General features: G+C 45.3%; 2 protein-coding genes across 2 annotated transcripts in view; one reads left to right on the top strand and one right to left on the bottom strand.

Moving 5' to 3' along the window:
- Nucleotides 1-1,331: 1,331 nt before the first annotated feature.
- LOC119457989 (spindle and kinetochore-associated protein 1) lies at nucleotides 1,332-2,617 on the top strand. The gene has a single exon (XM_037719778.2). The coding sequence runs from the start codon at nucleotides 1,695-1,697 to the stop codon at nucleotides 2,466-2,468; it is 774 nt and encodes a 257-aa protein (XP_037575706.1). The 5' UTR covers nucleotides 1,332-1,694; the 3' UTR covers nucleotides 2,469-2,617.
- Nucleotides 2,618-8,649: 6,032 nt separating this feature from the next.
- Nucleotides 8,650-20,313, bottom strand: part of LOC119457987 (alpha-actinin-like) — a 96,608-nt gene continuing 84,944 nt past the window's right edge. The window contains 7 exon segments of the mRNA XM_037719776.2: nucleotides 8,650-12,203; nucleotides 13,807-13,965; nucleotides 14,827-15,204; nucleotides 16,728-16,810; nucleotides 16,813-16,830; nucleotides 17,838-17,922; nucleotides 18,737-18,895. Of these exon segments, the coding sequence (XP_037575704.1) occupies nucleotides 12,045-12,203; nucleotides 13,807-13,965; nucleotides 14,827-15,204; nucleotides 16,728-16,810; nucleotides 16,813-16,830; nucleotides 17,838-17,922; nucleotides 18,737-18,895 (1,041 nt within the window). The 3' untranslated portion in view covers nucleotides 8,650-12,044.

Below are 20,313 nucleotides of genomic sequence, written 5' to 3'. Positions count from 1 at the left end.
CATGACACGCATGTCATGAACGTCATGTCATAACCTATCACTTATGTTCGTCATACACTCTTGTCATACCATGCCAATTTTGGTACCTACCAAAACCCTGAGAGCACCAAAACGTAGGCAGCTGTTTCATGATCTACATATGACACACACGTCATGATATTCATGTCATGACCTATCATTTATGTTCGTCATACACTCTTGTCATACTATGAAGTTAACGAAACGACCATGAGAGCGCCAAGACGTAGGCGGCTAGATAGATAGATATATAGATAGATATTGTCAAAGTGGCAAATGTTCGCCAAGAAATGCTTAGAATTTAAAACCCGTCACAATGTCGGCTCAGCCAGGTCTAAAAACTCTAGAAACGGTGGTCGGCCGCACACATGCCATTCCGCAGAACGTTTAAGTATCTATAAACGTTGGTCGCAGCCAGGTCTAATCACTTCTCTGTAAACGGTGGTCGGGCGCATACACGCCATTCCGCATGCTAAAACACGTGCCATGTAAGTTTATTCGATAAATAAACGCACACGCACAGATTGGCTCCCGCTGAAAAAAAAAAAAAAAAGTAAGGTAAGGTAAAATGTTTCGGCCCATCCAAACCGAAACCTTGGATGGGCCGTTGCACAGACTGATCATGTACGTCGGGCCTCTTTGTATGTACTTGTTGGTCATTTTGGCTTTAAGGCTCATCTGCGCCTCGATGCGATTTGGAAGTCGCAGGGTAGCCACTGTGTGCTGGGCAAAGCTAAAGCACGAGCTTTGGCACTTGGTGATACGGAAATAACAAATGCAACGCTCATTCACTCGTTCCAGTATTTGAATTAGCCGCCCAATGTTAGTTCGGCAAACTGCAGGTCATACTGCATGTTATTACAAAAGTTATGAGGGCGTTGCTAAACAGTTAATTTCGTTTGATAGTTTCAAAATTCCATGATGATGATAATTTATTGACATCCCCCTTTGAAACGGGGCTGTGAAAAATAGTCACTTAGCCTGCTTGATTTAATCAAGTACGCTGTACAAGTTTTATGTTTAGCGTCCACTGGATTTAAAGTGCACATCTTAAAGGCTATCCTTTTGCTGGTTGAATCGGTTGAATGCGGCGAAAGCATGGAGGAAAGCGATTTGGGAGGTGAACTGAACTGAACTTGTGGCCGTACCCATTGTAACGGGTGAGCAGTATTCAAACATACTCAGGCAGCCGGTTCTTTAAAGCGAGTTCTTTATTCTGCTCGTCTTTATTCTATGGCAGCCGCGTCATAGGATGGCGCCCTCTGGATAAAAATAATGCAGTTATTGAATTTCGTTTGTTGCATGTGGCGGAAGCAATTGCGAGAGTCAAAAACACGTCAGAAAATTGGATTTTGGACACTATCTAATAAACCTACAAATAGAACAGTATATGTACGCTTTAAAATGTGAGTAAAAATACGAGCTTTTTAGCAGCGCCATCGTAAGTTTTGTAGTAACCTGCAGCTTGCGATTGTCGTTGCCGAACCTCGGGCGGCGGGGCGGCTGGTTCAAATATAAGCGCGCGATCGTCCAGCGCCAGCGCCTTCAGCTGCGCAAGCTCGTTCTTCAGCTGTTTCCGGCCAACAGTGTTTACCCTGCGACTTCCCCGCGACGTCGAAACCACATCGTCGCGCAGACGTTCAGCGGTTGCGTGAGCAGCAAGCCTAACGCCAAAAATGACCGACGAGTACATAGCCCACCTGCACAGGAGGCTCGACGTGCTCAACCTGTGCGTCGGCCTGTCCAAGGTCTCGGCCGACGACGCGTACTTCGTGAAGGACGCACAGGCGAAGCTGCAGCGGGCCAACGAACACCAGCGGCGAATTCGCGAACGCGTCGAGCAGCACGAACAGGTGAAGGAACAAGAGGCGAATCTGCTCGCCGAACTCGACGTCCGTTTGCAGCTCGCCGAATGCCAGAAGGCGTTCCTCGACAGCCTAATTCCACAGCGGCCAGCGCATCAGCAGAACGACGTCGCTCGGGGCAACCAAGGTAACGGCTCGTCTGAACCCGGAGTGGGCGGTGACAGGCCGCAGGCGTCGCAGCGACCAGCTGCTGGTCCTCGGACCTGCACCAACTACATCGCCCACCTGAGCGAGGGCGAGTTTGCGCACGTTCCCAAGTACATGAAGGGTCGCTTCACGCTCGCCGCGCTCAACAAGCTCGTCGACGCGTTCAACAAGGCGCTCGCGTCCAAGTACGAGCTGCTGGCGCTGCCCAAGTCGCGACTCAAGGAGGCCCAGTGGAAGCGGGTGACGGCGTACAACCAGCAGGAGACGGCCGAGACCAAGAGGCTGTGCTTCCTGGTAGACGACGACCTGACCAAGGGAGGCGTCGGTGGGTTCGAGTCCATCCGCATCGTCACCCAGTTCATTGTGGTGATGCGCCACTGCGGTAGGATACGCGAAATCCGAGGACCCGAACGCATCGTGCGCTACGTGGTGGTCTGATTAGACGTTTTATAGACATTTTGTTTCTTTTTGCATGTTCTGTACTGATTTTACTGTGGTATTTTAAAGTTTTTATAGATGTACGAAGCGGCTTTCAATGGCCTCGCGGCAGTGTCGTGTTCTTTTCCCTGGGAATAAAGTGCACTGCTTGAAAGTATCGTTTGAACTAGTTTAGATTCCGCCAGTCGATGCGATGCTCGCATGGCCTAGCAATTCTCAACTATATTCTGTAAATGGAAGCACCATGCATCTGAACTAAGGCTTCAGGGCTACGGATACAACTTTCACATCGCCACCACTGAAAAGTCGTTGAAAGTGTAGGAAGACAACTGGTGAACTTCCCACCTCGCTCTTTCATTTTCCAGATGCTGCACCAACATACATACACAAAAGTGGCAATAATAAGTTTCTTTTATTAGTCACGGTATCCAACCTAGAGCCAGTTGGTTTCCATGTAGTCGCCGACTGGGAACATTTAATTCAAAGTTTGCCTGCTGTATAAAGACCAACCATTAGGGTATCAACTCTAACAAGTCGACTTCTAGGTGGACCCAGTTGATACCCAGTTTACTAGAGTTTCTTATTTGGAATTTTTGCCAGGGTAATTTCCAGGTTGCATGCCAACCTTTCTTTTAACCCTTTCAGATGCCAATGAATTCAGTTGACTGAAAACTTACTTTCACCGCATTTCTTGCATATTCAGTCTCATAAAAAGCATACAGCTGCAGAATAGATTAAAAATTGTCAATCTTTAGTGAGTTTTGTCAAGTTTACAGAACATGGACTCCATGCGAAAACTCACTGCAGGAACATTACATATGAAAACATCAACTATTTCACGTCTAGCAGGCTTGAAAAGCACCCATCCAGGCACTTGAAAATTATGCCTGATGCAACACACTGTGAAAAACAATGAAAAGAGTACACCCACTACATACGACATACTCGCACCGAGCAAGTACCCAAAATAGTCTACTTTCCCACTCGTTTTACTAAAACATTTTGAACCTGTTATTCAAACTTGCAACACGATTTCAATCGGAACAGTTTCAAGATGTATGCGACACATTGGGGAGTTTTAGTATAGTGGAAAACGCTTACGTTAGCGTGCAACGCAACGCTAACGGAAAGAAAGACTGCACTGCACGGTACAAGGCAGTGTTTTAGAATAGCGGAACGGCGCAAAACGCTAACGCAAATACACTTGGGCGCCATCTCGAGGCGGATACAGCAAACATGAGCGAACCCTCTCGTTCAGCCTACTCCGCCGCTAATCGAGAATGTACATCGAAAACAACGTCCATTTGTCACCTGTACGCCGCTGTTGAAGCATAATCATACAAATCTAAAGCAAACAAGAGCATTAGTGGGGAACGAGTGAGCCGAACAGTGCAGGTTGACGACTCGATAGTTACGAAGTGGACGGCTCTCGCTTCAACAGGCACTGCCATCTTGCCCTACGTACAGAATGCCTTGCGTGCGTTAGCGTTGAACGCTATATTCCGGAAATAGCGTACATACACAACAGTTCTGGCTACATTTACGTTCTGCGCATGCGCAGTTTGCAGCACTCAACGCTAATACCAAATCCTTGCGTTTGCTGTTTTCCACTATACTAAAGCTCCCTATTTTCAATACCATTACTGCCATCAATGCTATTGCTGTTGATCCACTTTCTTGGCGTACACAATTGCGTACACAGCGTCTTAAAGTGCTAATGCCATTACGACGTGTCCAATTCTGATTTTTCAGCAGTTATGATTTGAATCCAGCAACAAAATCGGTCATGCAATGCATCGTACTTTGACATGAAACCAGATCAGTTGCATTTTGTATGCTTTTTATCCATATTTATGCCTCCTAAATTATTTTTTCTCAACCACTCAAAGTGTCCATCTTTCATATGACTGCACAGATACTTGCTGGCGTAGTGCAGCAGCTGATTCAGAGAACTAAGCACAGTTTCTTACAGAAATGCTAGATGAAACTCTGGCACCTGCATTGTCTATGGAAGCAGCAAATACGGATGTTCAGCTAACATGGGAATAATGGACAGTACATGGTTATGCCTAAACAGTGCCCTGCTGGCTTCAAACAGCTTTGCGACTTTGGCAACTGACTATTTTCAACAACATAGTGCATTATGGAGGCAACAATCCGCAATGATTACGCATGCGGGAGCAAGGACCAAGCCTTGTTGTGTTTAGAAAACAATGAATGCTTGGAAACGTAGATAACGCACAATCAATAATGTTGCAAGAACAGTGGAAGCCATCAGCACGAAGATTTTGGACAAATCCATCATCCCCACGGTGGCTGATTGCAGAGCCATATAGTTACCTTTAGTAAATTTTGTAGTAAACTGGAATTCAGACCACAATGTATGTCGGGTTTTTCATTGTCAGATTTTATGTTTTTTTAAGCTGGAGGGGGGGTGGGGGGAAGGAGTGTAAAAATCATGTTCTTTTCAAAGAGGAATACGGGAATAATTCTGACTTTTTTGTTGTCTGGCCACCTAAAGTTTGGGATTTTTCTGGTAGCTTTCACAAACGATTAACACAGGCAATGGTATTCTTTTGGATACAGTCTACTTGAACAAGTGAAACCACTCACAGAAATGGGAAATGACAAAGACAGCTGCTCACATGTCGCGTAACAAACTCACCTATACAAATCCTCGTTGGCAGGCATTATTGACACTTTGAAAAGAAATTGCATATGCAAAAACAACAAAATGTTCTTGTCGATGCTTTACTTTCTTCTCTGCATACGTTTATCATGGGAAAAAAACAGTTTGCCGGAAATGATGAACGAACATGATGCATCAAGCTATGGGTACAACCATAGAAAGATCTTCAAGTGATACCTTTTCCGGTGCTTCATACAAATCACTCTATGAACCCAACTACCACCTTACCACAAGGGGCAGCTCTATAAAGTCTCATGCATTATGAAACATGATATGATCAGGTTAGTTTGTAAAGACCATAAACAATGGGACAGGGACCAAAGAAGCACAAGGTTACCTGGGGAAAAGCGTGCGTCACCGTAGTGCTGGTTGTAAAGGCGCTTCCAGACGTCTTGGGAAGCCACAATATTAATGCCAGATTGCAGTGCCAATGCAAACTAAAAAGACTTGCCCTTTGACTGACAATGTCTGCGAGTCGTTGCAGTTCAACACACAAATAGATTTCGCCGAGAGCATACAAAATTGAATATTTCTGGCATCTTCATTATACTGCCACAGTGGACAGGTAGCGCAGGATAGGCACCGAAAGTAGCCAGTCCAATTAATAGCACTACTAAGCTGCCAAAACTGGCAGCCCCGTCTGTTTATTGCAGGTCCGCTTTTCAAAGTGCACTGAAAAACTGGAGTAATGGATTGTTTTGAGCGAAATGCTTGTAACCTTCGCAGGCGTGGCCACTTGAACTCCCACGAGCCCATCGACCTCACCTCTGAGATGTTTCCAAGTCACATTTATTTTCCAGTATGTGTCACATTGGCAATATGAAAACGATATATTCAAAAAATCCACGAAAGGCTTGACTTGAGGCCTGTACAAGAACTGCTTTACAACATTGATTGATTGATTGATTTACTGAGGTTAATTTATTTCTCTAACAATATAGAGCTTTTAAGTTGCTGGTTGATGCTATGGTGGCAGGGGAAGGTTACTTGGGCTGAAAGAAATCGCATCTTGTGGACACTGCCAACTGTGTCAGCTTGAACTATTTTGCAGCAAAGCAACAGCCGGAGTTACAGCCGGAAACACGTGGAATTTCCACGTGTTTCTGGCAGGGGCCAATCAAGCCCACTGCTACTCAGCTTTGGCGACATTGGGAAGCCTGGTGTACTGAGAATGACTAAACCGGTGACCTGGCTTTTGTGAAACGCGTGCAGACACTGACCATGAAAGGGCCACCAATAGTGACCACATCTGCACTGTGGGCTATTGGGGACACCATACCTGAGGGGTCCGGATTAATCGTCTAATGACATATATTCAACTGCCCATTTCAGAGCACCCTGGTGGCACTTCAGGGGGACGTCTGAGACAGCCACTAAGCTTTACTGAGAGTTTATTGCGCAAGCTGCAGTGGTGACAATGCAGCCAGATTGTCGCTCACATCTGCTCATTCTTGCAATGGCAAATCAATTCTGTGGAATTCAGCAAGGTGAAAGAAAATTCCATGAAAGTGAAAAAAGTTTTCGTCCACCTACGAGTAGCATGAACACTAGTGCAGCGCAAGCAAGACAAGGACACAGAATAAAACATGAATACACAGACACAGTGCCCCGTTGTGTCCGTGTTCTCTCCTGTGTCCTCATCTGGCTTCCACTACACTGCTATTCCAAGATGACATACCAACAAGACCGCATTGTAACAATATTAGCATGAAGCTACAAAGAAAACCCATATGGGTTTCTCAGAAACTTTCGCAACTAAAGAAAAAAATTTGTCTTGGTCCGAGGATCGAACTCGGGACCAACGCCTTTCGAAGCAGTCTATCTACCATCCGAGCTCACCAGGAAGCTAGCTCTGTAGCTTCACGATGCTCTTGCGTGGATTAAATCCTTCTCTTTCATTATTCTAGCAACACCGCTTTAAAGATGTCGTGCGTGACTTTGGGAAGAGTTAAGTACTCTAAATTGGACAGGGCGAGCATGCCATAATTTTGATAACATAGGGTTCTCTGAACACGTCCAAGTACAATAGAGAGCAAAAATTCAGAAAGCACAGATAATTTTATTATTTTTTTGCAGCCTGGAATGAAGTGGTGCAATGCACATGTGCTTGTTCGACCAATACAGTACCTCTCCCAAATAAGTTCGTGCTGCACAGCAGCATGAAAAGAAAAGCTTGTTTTCACCAAAGCCATGGTCTCGTAACTTGTGCTCGCAATGGTACAATGCCCCTCATTGCAATACAGCTGGGAATCGTACCCTCGACCTTATACTCGGCAGCAGGGCACCACAGCCACCGAGTCAATGTGGTGGATTATAGCCACACAATAATGAAGAACAACGCAGTTACTAAACTTCACCTGACCATGCTCAAGTTTATTGCTGTTGCTACTGTACTATTTTGTACAAGCGCACATCTGATTTTGTCTTCTCTAAATTTTCATCGTATCTGTAGTCGGTTCGCTTGTTTTTTACAATAACGTAGCAAGTTTAGCCTGCTGATATAGTACTTGTTGAGGAATATATGTGCTTTTTCAGTTTCGCTGCAATATGTCTGCATATTTTCTATTTGACACTTATGATATGAACTTGCGAGTGGTAACTTGTATAACACGCTTTCATGCCTGGTATATAAGATTTCACCCATTTGTAAACAAACAGGGGTGTGCAATTACTCCAAACTATCAAATAATGAATCGAACAGTGTCCTGGCCTTTGAATCGAATAGCGACTCAAATGCGAATATTTTTTCAGTACATTTAATTAAACACACATTTAAACACACATTTGGAGCAAAAGTATGGTAAATTTTCACCCCCGCGGGCATAGTATAGACATAAAACATGAGGACTTGCGTAGTGGAGCAGGGGGGGTATTCTGAAAGTTTCCACCTAGTGGACATGTCCATTTCGTCTGCTGCTGATGCTCCGATTGGTTGGGGGTGCCCGTCTCCTTCTGATGCATAACCCAGCCAATCAGAACTTCAGCAGCAGACGAAATGGACACGTCCACTGGGTGGAGACTTACAGAATACACCCCCCCCCCTCCCCAGGTTACGCTGCTTAGGTAGCCGTACTTTACAGCCTATATATATATATATATACAGCTATCATTCACAATCTCTGAAGAGTCCTGTGCATGTGAAGAAACTACTTGCTTGCTCCTAAAGCTACATTTGTGCTTTTAATAAATGCTTCATAAGGTACTATGTAGTGACATAAACTTGATAACGTTAAGAATACTAGGATGTGAACATTATTTTATATTAATTGTGATAACGGCTGTTTGTTATTCAAAAACTATTCGATTCGCTCCTGGCACTATTCAATTCGCATTCGATCGTCTCAAAATTCACTATTTGCACACCAATATAAATAAATAACCATAGATCCAATCATCCAAGATGGATGGTGAGCAATTCCGCTCATTTCTTATCGCAAGAACAAGCTGTAATGCACAAAACAAACACACACACAAGAAGAGAAGCCAGAACGGTATGTTCAAACACTGTTTTTTATTTATTACAGCCAGAAAAAAAAAAAAAAACTTTTTCCAATTCACAGGCGAGCGACGATATGTGGTGTTTGTGATGTTCCACAAATGTATCTCGGCATATTTCCCCCAGTACCCAGGCCAGTATGTTTCGCACACAAAGAAAAAAAAAAAAAAATGTTCGCACACTGCCATTTCGGAACAAAAACAGACTTTCGTTTTTTTTTTGTTCAGCGGGTAACACACAACCTAGAGCAATGCGGAAGTACATACGATCGAGACAAAAGAGTCAAAGTGCGAGTTGTTCAGCTTCTCTGACATAGCAAAAGCTTGTGCAGTGCGTCGTCTAAGAAAAAAAAACAAAAAAAAACTAATGTCTCTCGTCATCCCGTCAGAACGAATTCTGCACTTGGCAACACCCACTGCAATGAGGCAGTTTAAAAGTACTGTCTACATTTGGCACCTCGCAGTCATGAAGCACAAACAACACATTAAGAAACAGACGCACACAAACACATTACGCGCAGTCAGCCATTGCGGTATAAGCTTCCGACAAACTGCGACTCGACGCGCCGCAGACGTCCGTTTCTCGTCGACTTATCTCTCAACTACACTGAGGAATCTACCACAGATACTCCTCCAGGGTACGAGATCTACCTAGGAGAAGTCAATTTCATTACTCTAAATTTGTGAAGAAAAAAAAATAGTAATGTCATCCGGTTGACACTAAGTGATAGCCAAATCCAAAGCCAGTCAAATATAAAACAATACTGGCAACAGGATTGCATAGTTGGCACGAATGGACAGGTTCCAGTAGTAAACGTACCGCTTGACACTTCCAGCCTTTCACAGACATATTTTGCATTGTTTCGCAGGCGAGAGCAGACAATACAGTTTAAATGCACTGGAAGCTGGCAAGTCAAAACTCTCACATGTGCAAATTTCGCGGCAAAAGTAAACGAATGGTGCATTTCGCAGTTTTTGAGGCAAATTTCCGGATCGACAAACTTTCACCACTAGGCCGCTGTTGTTTGTATACCATATTTCATGTTATCGCTTGGCAGAAGCGTTGCAACCGACTTGTCAAGATTATTCTTCGCCAAAAAAATATAGCTGACAGACAACGGTCAAAAGGGATTGAGAAAATACTCGCACATTCACCACACACACATGCGCACACAAAGAACATACCGAGAAGTATAATGTTCACACATACATAGTACATACATGCACACACAACCAGCCCGGTAGCATCGCGACCCGCTTCACAAGATCCTAAACAAAATCATTAGTACATAATCTATAGAAGTGCGTTCATGGCCGAGGAAAAAAAAAAATCTAGATTCGAGACTACGACGTGGTGGGTTCTAAAAAGGCTCGCCTGACAATTGCTTTGGACGTAGGCACTGACGGCTGATGACAGGTACGGCACAACACACCTCGCTGCCGATGCACCAACGTCGTTTCTCTTCTTTCTTTCTTTTTTTTTAATCTCCTTTTCAGCATTTAAATATATGTGAAGTCTCTAGACTAGCTCTGGGAGATTATGACACCCAAAGAAAACTTTTAACAGAGTGATAGGGAGAGAAAAACAAGAACAAGGGACAACAGTCAAGAAACTGGAAGCTATCGTTTTGAAGACTGAAACAAAAAATGAAACAAGCCGTTTTTAGCCACACGCACGGAAAAGGCGATAACAAAAGTCCTAACCAGGTGTCGAAGAGAAGCGAGGACTGCTTGAGCAAGAGAAGACTCGGCACGCTGTTCCGTTTCCGTAATTGTCAATTTCAAGACGAATACATTAAGATGCTAATCCTCGGAACAGTGAAAGCGCAAGAAGAGCTGGATAGAGTTGAATTTACAACGCTTACGCCCAAAAATGAAGCGATGTACACGTCGACTGCAGCACTTTAAACAAATTACGTATTCAGATACTGCGACACAACACTGTCTAGTTTCTACCCCCAATGCCGGAAAAACGCGGACACATTGACAGCTCTGCAAGCAATGGCAGGATGGTTGACGGCAGCTTGGGAGGGGTCAAAATGATGTCGCTTGTCTGTCACTAACGAACTGTTGGGTTTATTATTTTGTTAATTAGCACCTCGAGAAGCATGCTCCCGACTCGCATGCTATGTTGGCAGTACAAAAATTGGTTACGACAATGACTTCTTGGGCTCGTGGCCGAAGAGCTGTGCCGCGCACGAGATAGAAAATGTTTGGGCTTGGTCGGGAAGACTAAGAAGAGGTGTAGTTATTTTTTTTATTTTTTTGAGTGATTGGTAGAAATATGAGGCCGCGGCTTTGTCTACGTTAAAAAAAAAAAAAGTAGTCTCACGTGCTCGACAAAGCAAAAAAAAAAGTAATCAGCCTATTTCGAGATACATTTTGTGCCAAACAAAGACTTGGGAGAGTCCAAGGGGCAATGCAGAAGTCGGTCGTTTCACATGTTTTTTCAACGCTTTTGACTCAAGCTCACAACCTCAACATCACTGCGAAAACTTTGGGCTTCAGCGAGAAAATTTCGCTCCGCTGTAAAATGCTCAGCAAAGAAAGAGGTGATCAAAAGACGAAGAGATAAGAGTCCAGAACATTTTTTTTTTCCGGCACAACCAATTCCGCAGAATCATCAGATTGTGCCACCGACGTTAGACGCTTTCAATTTCATCAGCTTTGTTCTAAACAAAGCATTAGGTTGCACCGGTGTCGTCAGAAAGTGCGCTTCACGCTGGGATCTTAACCTCAGTCTCCTAGCAGTCATGTATTTGCAAAACTCACTGCTTATAGCTCTCACAGCGCAGCCCTAAAACGAACTGCAAGCTCAAACGATGCGGCACTACATGTATACGAGTTGGAACGGCAGGTACTGCCTTCCAACTTGCAGCCTCAAGCCCTTGCGAGTCAGCGTCAATTTTGTCCCTTCCATGGGACTGGAGACTTCAGATAATGAAATTCAAGTGATCCTTCTTTCATGCTGCGGTTCATACCTCTGAACCCACGCTGACGTAACACCAATGCAAACCTAGACCTGCCTTGGGCAGGGACAACAGAATGATTGGCCGGAAAACAAAATAAAATAGCGGAGAGCCGATCGCACGAGACCTTGACACGGTGGTCATAATAAAGAAAAACCAGCTCCCAGCCACTGATGCTGGCTCGTAGCCGACTTCAGAGCAGTTTGAGCCAAACCTTCCATCAGCGGCAATCGGCTTGTAGCCGGTCTCGGACTGGCTCGTTTCACGTCTTTCCTGCACTGCCCCCTGCCACAAATTCCTTCCAGTACTCGCAGGGGGAGGAAAAAAAAGTGTAAATTTTCTTTCCTTTTCCTTTTTTCTTTTTTTTGCCAACAGAGAGAAAAGAAAAAAATAAATAACAAAGCAAAAACGTGCGACAGTGCTCTAGAGATCGCTCTCCCCGTACAGCGCCGTCGAGAACGACATGTAGTCCAGCGCTCCGGGGACAGCGCCATGGCCCTTGTACGCAGCCATGCGTCGGATGCAATATTCCGCCTGGTCCGGCGGAAGTTCCCGGCGAAGCTCTTCTGCGGTGATGTATGGCTGCAGTGGAGAACACACGCATGTCTCAAACACTGAACCATTGTCGGGATCAACTGCACAGCCTATCTACCGTGTAGACTCGTGTAAGGGCCGCACTATTTTTTACAGTTATTGACTAGGTACGGCCCTTACATGGAACCGAACCTTTTGGGCAAAATAGTGCCGGCGCAGCCAGCGACTACTGCACACCCCAGATCTTGTGCACGCCCTGGCTCTCACCATCTAGTAACGACATGCGAAAGTATGCAGCGCGTGAAAATTCGCCAATGCATGCACACAGCATGGGGGCACCGAACGCGATTGCTTCTCCGCTGGAAATTTTTTTTCTCTCTAAATTTTGGGCTGCCAAGTTGAGGGTGTGGCCCTTGCACGGGTGCGGCCCTTACGCTAGTCTATCTGGTCTATTCCACAGAGCTGTGCTATATTCCACAGAACTTATTGATAGGTTAAAATTGTTAACCCATCAATGAGAAAAGTCAAAACAGGTTTATTTTCTGGACCCGACTGAACTGGTTGGTATTGCTGCGTATTAAGAGGAAGCTAAGCTCGGGTCCAACTCGGATACCACCTATTCAAGTACATGTAAAATGCAGAAATGCTTTTCTGAGATAACCTCTTGGCCTATTTTAATGAAACTTGTTGCGTTTGAGAGGAAAAGTTAAATTCTAGTGACTGTTTGAAGCAGCAATTTGATTTAGGGCCTGAATTTGTTTTACAAGAATTGCCAAAAATCGGTAAGCTTGAAAAAGAAATAGAAGCACAAAGTTTACAAGTTTGTAACTGTGCAGCTAGAAAAGATATCGCAGGTCTGTAAACTGCATCGATTAGAACATCCAAAGCACACAAATTTGATTTAATTTATATCTTACGTGAATTTGTTACAATATTTACAAGGGTTTTGCGAAAGTCGTACTCGCATATTATTGGAGTGGTTAACAGCCATGTATAATACATCAATTTTGTCCGCTTCAGATGTACTATTAGATGCCATTTATAGAATTTATAGTTACAAACGTCACAGTTTCGTTTGTTGAAAACTTGTCATTTTCAATATTTTTTTTTTCAATGATTGACGGCTTAAATCAGAAATCCACTCGCAACAGTCACTGGATGTTAACGGTTCCTTTTAAATGCAACAAACCTCATGAAATTTGGTGCAGTGGTTGCTAAGAAAAACGATTTCTCCTTTCCCATGTATTTATATAGGAGCCTTCGAGCTGAAGCTTGCTCTTAAGAAAAGTAGAGAGTGCATGAGGACACAGCTTCGGAGCACCATAAGGATTAACATTCTCATCCTATCTGTCTGGGCGCTTCACGCATTTGTCACCCCCCTTATCTAGATCATTTACTCCAGGGTGGCAGCTTCCAGACTTGATGCAGGAGACGAAACCTCATGCAGTTTTAGTCATGTAATCCTACTTTTTGTTCATTTCTGTTAAAACCACATCCTTACCGAGGTCTATACTTTTCAAATGATTAAACTTTTATTTTGACCGCTACTCTTGGATCGCCCTGTACTACATGTGTCATCAATCTACGAAGTGACCGTGTGGAGTGGATGCAAGTGGAATCACCGGCTACGACTCTTGCCATGGCAGCTCACCTTGTCACCGGCCAGAATCCTGAAGGAGTCGATAATCTGCTCAGCCGTGTCCCTGTCTGTGCTCTCCCGAGTCATGAAGTCAAGGAAGGCGTCGAAGTGGACGTAGCCCGTGTTGTTCGGGTCCACAATGTTCATGATGCGCCTGAAGTCAGCGTCACCCTGGAAACAACAGGTTATAAGTGACAGTCCTGCAGTATCTACACAACAGTGCACTAAAAAATAATAGCATGCACTGTGACATTTAACTAAAGCCTGCATTCAGGTCAAAGAAACAAAGCACATTTGACCTTAATTTGATTTGTACAGCTGCTAAAAACCGCCAAAACTCTTTATTCAGGACAGAAAGATGAAGTGCAGTTGACCTCCAATTTAAAAAGCTGCCAAAACTTCACTATAACACAATTTTCATTATAACGAGGCTTACATGCTTTATTACCTCAAATAATGTCCACAATGTTTTATTAATTCAGGCATTTGCAAAAGAATTGAACTACAAAAAGCTCAAGATATTTATGAATGTGTAAAGTTGGCATGCAATTTATACAAATGTTTTGCCACTGAATGCAGCTTCACGACAACGTGATAATTGTGTTGCCGTGAAACTGAACTCGAAGGTAATTAGCACTGCCATAAAGTTGCACTGCAATTCAACAGCGAGTAGCAGTGACAAAATAGCATACTACTTTTACACGCACCGTGGCATGGTATTGTCATGCTGCCTACTTGGCATACACTTGGTGAGTGACGGCCATTGCCTCCCAAGATTTTGGTGCATATGTCTCTACGTCTTATCACTTTTTTTTCTCGCATGATTAGACATATTGCACTACAGACACAATCACACAAATAAGTTCATGTAACTTAATATTATAAGCAAAATTTTGCACGCTTACGCATCTCGGAGGCCCATATGACATACAAGGGGCTTCAGACAAGAGGGTCCACGAACCAGTGCAAACACAAACTTTCTGTCGCAAGTAAACAGGAGATCAGACCAAGCAAGAGGAGACTCGGGCCCACCTGGCGGTCGTTGCGGATGCTGTAGCCGAGGCTGACAAGGCAAGACTTGAACTCGTCCGGCGTGAGCCGTCCCGTGCGGTTCTTGTCGAAGTGGTTGAAGGACATGCGGAACTCGTTCAGCTGCTCCTGGGTGATGCCCTTGGAGTCGCGCGTAAGGATCTGGTTCTCCACCTCGTTGATGTTGCGGTGGATGGAAGTCATGAGCTGCTCCCAGCCCACCCGCAGCGTCTCCATCGTGTAGTGCGTGTACCGGTTCTCGAAGATCATCGCTTCCTGCACCTCCTGGTGCGTGCGCTCCAGTTCTTCCAGGTGCGGCCGGTACTGCGCCGCCGCCTGTTCGTACTGTTGCAGCCGCTTCAGCTGCTCCTCCAGCGAGCCCTGCAGTGCCGGACGTGCACAGAGCCTTCCCATTTACATCAATTCATCCACTTTCTTAAATCAGTACCGACATAGCATTCCCGACTATTCGTTACATTTATTTGCCTTAAATAAAGGTCCAACTGCTTAAAGCTTTGAAAAAATACTGGTAAGCACCAGAGCCCCATAGAATTTACTACAATATTGTTTCTACACTACAATATCCTTCCTACAATATTGTTTTGGTACCCAGGAGGTGTATCTGTCAGACTAGCGGACTCTATTCCTGTCATCACTAAGGCTGCCACAAGCGAGCAAAGACAGATGAAACACTTGTTTTTTTTTTGCATGAGCAACATCATCATACCTAGTCTTACTGCTACACAACACAAGCTAATTTTGCTCGGTGTCATAACATACCAATAATGTTGATGACAACATGGTACGATGGCATTTCAAGACCAACTTTATTACCTAATTAGAATGCGTTTCCCATCACTTCTGCTTGCTGATGAGCGGTCCTTTAATGTGTGAGAAGCATATGTCGGAGTTTCTACAACTTTGAAAGTATGAGTCAGTACTCAATGCAGCCGCAGTATTTCTGCCATGGCTGTTGTCAAAGTTTGTGAGAATGTCGTACGACGAAATGTGCAATGTTTCACTAATATCCATATTAATCGTAATGCATCATCAAATTACGACTTCTGGGGCTGTGTAAATGGTGCCCATTTTCATTATAAATGTCCCGATTCCAGAAGCGAACATGCCGTCTTGCTCCGCCATTTCCTCATTCTGCTCCCTTCTCTTACCGCAGAGCAAGACACTGAGCGAAACCACTATATTGGCATGCGTACATCGTTTGTCCTTTCCTGGTGACTATTTTTCACCAGCTAACTGCTATTACAAAGTTATCGCTTGGCGCCAAGACGTGCCTTCATGTATCGGAACTTTCTCTATCGTTGTCGCTGATGGCAAAAGAATCGTGTGATCAGATTACGTGCGTGATGTGAATACTAGTGTGCACTCTGGAATGTGCGCGAGCACCAGAATTTATGCTCGAATGTACTGCGATAGGTGTACAAATAGCCGGCGCACTTGACCCGTTGATCAGATTTTGACTGCGATCGCTGCTATCATTCTGCTTCGAGTGCTACCTCTTTTTCAGGGCACAAGTTCACCCTATAAAGAGTTAAATTTGTGATTCACTGTTTTGCACCGACAGGTTCTTAAACGTCACTACAATATGACAATGTTTCATTTCAGTTCAGACTCTACATCTGTCATTAGTGACTGTCTGGGCAGTTACAAAAGGGCCCCACACAATCAGACTCCATTCAAATGGCTAAACACAAGAGTTGTAGACTATGGGAGATGCAAGCAGTTTGCATACCCAAGAGTACCAAAACTTCTTAGGTCTTGCGGGGACCCAAGCCTCCTGCGTACCCCTAATCTAATACTTCCTATCTGCACTGAGCTGCCGGGGCAGTGGAGGGTGAAACGCTAATGCACTCGAAGAGAGGGAGCACTGGAAATTTTGCGCTCACCTGCATTCCCATGCCAAGGGCCGCCACGGCGTCCATCTGCCTTTCGATCCAGGGACCGACAACGTTGGCCTTTTCGGCAAATTGCGGCGCAGGCGCTCATTCGCTGAGCGTTAGTCAAGGAAGGTACAGTCGGCACCAGGGCACACTCGTTACCATACGCGACATCACTGTGCAAAGTTGATTGATTGACTAATCTATCAACTGAATGACTGGGTAAAACAATTTGCGAAGTGGCACAAGGGCTGAAGGGATGCAGGTGTGAACTGTTCTGAATTAACTAAGACTCCTCGGCGCAGCTGCCAAGTCACTGCAGCCGTGGGCCATGCCATTTATTACAGCGGGTGTTCTCAAACATATGGCTCACGCACAGCTTTTATCAGCAGCCTATAGAGGCCTGTTTAAGCATTCAGCTCATCCCCAGCTGATTATCCTTAGCCTCGGGAAGCCATCTTCTCCTGCAGAACAAGTCACACAGAGTGACAGGCAGGGATCTATGTGTCAGTGTGCTTGGCTCAATGCCCGACGCAAGTTTGAGAAAGAGAGGTGCCTGGTAATGGCAGTGGGGAAAAAGACATCTCCTGTTGCAGAAACAATATCTGTTTCACTCAAGACAGAAACCTGAACTATTCTGCTGCTATTAGAACTGAAAGCTGGACAAGTTGGTGTGGATTCATTATTAACTACAGCGCCAGAGGCCGTTTTTCGAAACATGTACTAATCTACACATGCAATTATTTTTTTGCTTCTTGTTTCTTTCTTCAAATAAATGCAGTTGAGAGTAAGAACTCTGTGTGTTCACTTTGTTCTTGTCCTTTGTCTTTCTGACGCCCTGTAGCTAATAATGATTTCGCTGCTGGCAGTCGGCATTCCCAAGTGATCTCCTCCTCTTGTACTTTCAATAATCTGATGGGAACTGGCACTTTCAGAATGACACGACGAATGGCCAGTTCGAGAGCCCTGCAGAGTGGTGCTAACACTACACTGCACCGCATTAACACCGCATCAAACATGACACGTCTGTTTAATCTATGTGCATCTAATCCATATGAGGCTAATCTGTGCACGTCAGCATTTGACTCTGGACTTCGGTGCAGCAGCACAAAAGGATACACTGTTGCCTCATGAGCTCGGCCTGGAGGACTTGGTCCCTCTTGGGCACCAGCTGCTTCACATCAGACCACTTGCTTGTGATCACCTGCAGAAAGACAGAGGCCAGGTCAACGTGACAGCAGTTCTCCCACATCGGAATTCAGGAACCCAGAGCACCCAAGTCCAGCCTACGACTTGGGATGCAGATGGCTCAACAACTCCAATTCAAGATCCCCCCCCCCCATTGCTTCACAGTATGGTGCAGTTGGTAAATAAGACTTTTTCCTACATCTCTGCAGGCTAGCTGCCCTGCACAACTACGCAGAGCCCCCAAATCTCTCGTCTACAGACTACATTACTACCCCGAGTGCCCAGGGTAAAATGTCCTGGCACTGCCAAGCTGCCTCTAGTCCGTATTTATTACTCCTTCTCCATGAATATTTCAGAAAAATTTGGTGGCTGTCGTGGTTCAGCACTGGGCACTTGAGGGCAACAGTTTTCCACGATGAGGTTGTACCTATTCCTTTTGAGGGACCCCCACCACAAATGTCAGGCAAGGCAACCAGTGATGGTTCAGAGATCAAAGTATAAGTGGCTCCCTACGAGAGGAGCGTTCACCTTTCAATTTTAACTACAAATGCAATGTGGTTCTGTAGACATAAGTTTTTTGGGGGACTGCAAAGTTTGGCAGGGTAGCTGACTTACTTGCAGAGATGGGGGAAAGGTACATTGTAATGGAAGACAAGGACAGCAATAAAGCGCATGAAAAAAACAACAACACAAAAAACAAGGTTCATAGACTAATTACGATGCGTCAGAAGAACTTGTTTTGGCCTAGTTGACCCAACAATGCTAGCTGCCCATGTAATGCACAAACGCAGTCACCGTGCACAGTCAGTACGAGAGAGCAGGACACCGACCTGAGAGGTGAGAGTGGTGTAGGGGTTCTCGACACCGCCGGGCACCTGGTACTGACTGGCGATGGTCTGCACCTCCTGTGCCAGGCCGATAATGGCCTTGTGCTCCTTGTCGGCTTCGCCGAGGGTCTGCTTGAACTGCTCGTGGGCGTCCATCAGGCCCTGCACAGAGACAACGGGGAGTTGTGAAGCCTGCCTACAGGAAGGAGCTGCAAGTGCAGCCAAGTGACACAAAGCTTTGGTCTAGTTTGGGAAAAAAACTGGCGCACTTACCTGTTGTTTGTTCTTTTCTAGTCAAGTGTCTTAAGTATGGTGCTAAAGGACGACATGCTGAATTGAATTGTTCATTAATGCACCCAAAAAGAGCGCACATGCCTTCTAATTTGGTGCATAGTGAAAAAAGAAGACACAAAAAGAGACTGAGAAATACATATAACTTGGAGGAGTAATTCAATACTATTTCTAAAAACAGAGGTATCCTATATGAAAATGTCAGCACTGTCATTATCACTCATGGTGGTAAGTAAACATTGCATTGCATTGATATACTATACGCAAGTGATGCCGACTCTCCCAACTCTTTAATTCCTAAATTTTACAGCAATAGATGTTGTGGGCTGCCAGGCAAGGTGACACAATGCCTGATACAGTAGAACCCCGCTGTTACGTTCCCGGGTGCTGCGTTTTCCCGGCTGTTACGTTGTCTTCGACCGGTCCCGGCACAGCTCCCATAGAACCCCATGCATTGGTAACCTCGCTGTTGCGTCGCAACTGTGGGACCGTTCCCGCATCATACGTTGCGAACTGCCACCCCGCGTCGGCCCGAGTGGCCATTTTGACTTTTCATGTCGCTTGGCTTGGTGGCTTGACGATGGTACTGGCCGCCCAAAGTGCCGGTGGCGACACCTATGAAGTATTTTCGGTTTCCACCAGCAAAAGTATGGCTTTTGAGATCCGTATTTAATACCTAAAGATGGTGTCTATGACGCGTTGTGGCCCTAAAATTAGTTTTGGTGGATAGATGTTCCATAAAATGTCCAATGGTGATAACGCCGTCACCACGCGCTGTATGCTGTATGTGCGAGTGAAAGCGTGCGAGGGTAGCCGACGACCGCGTAACCGCGTCTAAATCTCGCGCATGCAAGAAAGGAAAGCAGGGAGGGAGCGCGCCTTGTTCCATTGCGCTCGAGGCACCAGCGAGGGGGGAGGGAGGGATAGCGAGCAGCGTTGCACTCGATCTAGCATCAACTGCGTACTTCACGGCGGCGCGTGGGCCGTATCTTGAAAGCGATCTTTGTTGGGGGCAGAGTCTAGGCAGTGTAGGTGCGTCGGCGGCTCATAGCTTTGTGCATGCTGTGTGTTCTCGGCGCTCAGTTTGCGTTGAAGCGATAGACAACAACACGAAGGCCACTTCGCTCGCTGCTGCAGCGGCGCTTCCTCACGCCAGCGTTTGACAGCGCGTGTCCGCGCTCATCGAGTGTGATGTGTGTGGGCACTGACACCATGCTTGTTAATATAGTTAATAAACGAATGTTTACAAGTTTATACGGACGATAAACCTACTATCCTTACATTGTATA

This window comes from Dermacentor silvarum, chromosome 7 (genome assembly GCF_013339745.2).
Source record: "Dermacentor silvarum isolate Dsil-2018 chromosome 7, BIME_Dsil_1.4, whole genome shotgun sequence".
NCBI lineage: Eukaryota > Metazoa > Arthropoda > Arachnida > Ixodida > Ixodidae > Dermacentor > Dermacentor silvarum.
Note: the sequence above shows the minus strand (reverse complement) of the source record. Positions and strands in the feature narration are given on the sequence as shown.

What these genes read in the sequence shown, in the direction of transcription:
- LOC119457989 (XM_037719778.2), top strand. Translation starts at nt 1,695, where the DNA reads ATGACCGACGAGTACATAGCCCACCTGCACAGGAGGCTCGACGTGCTC.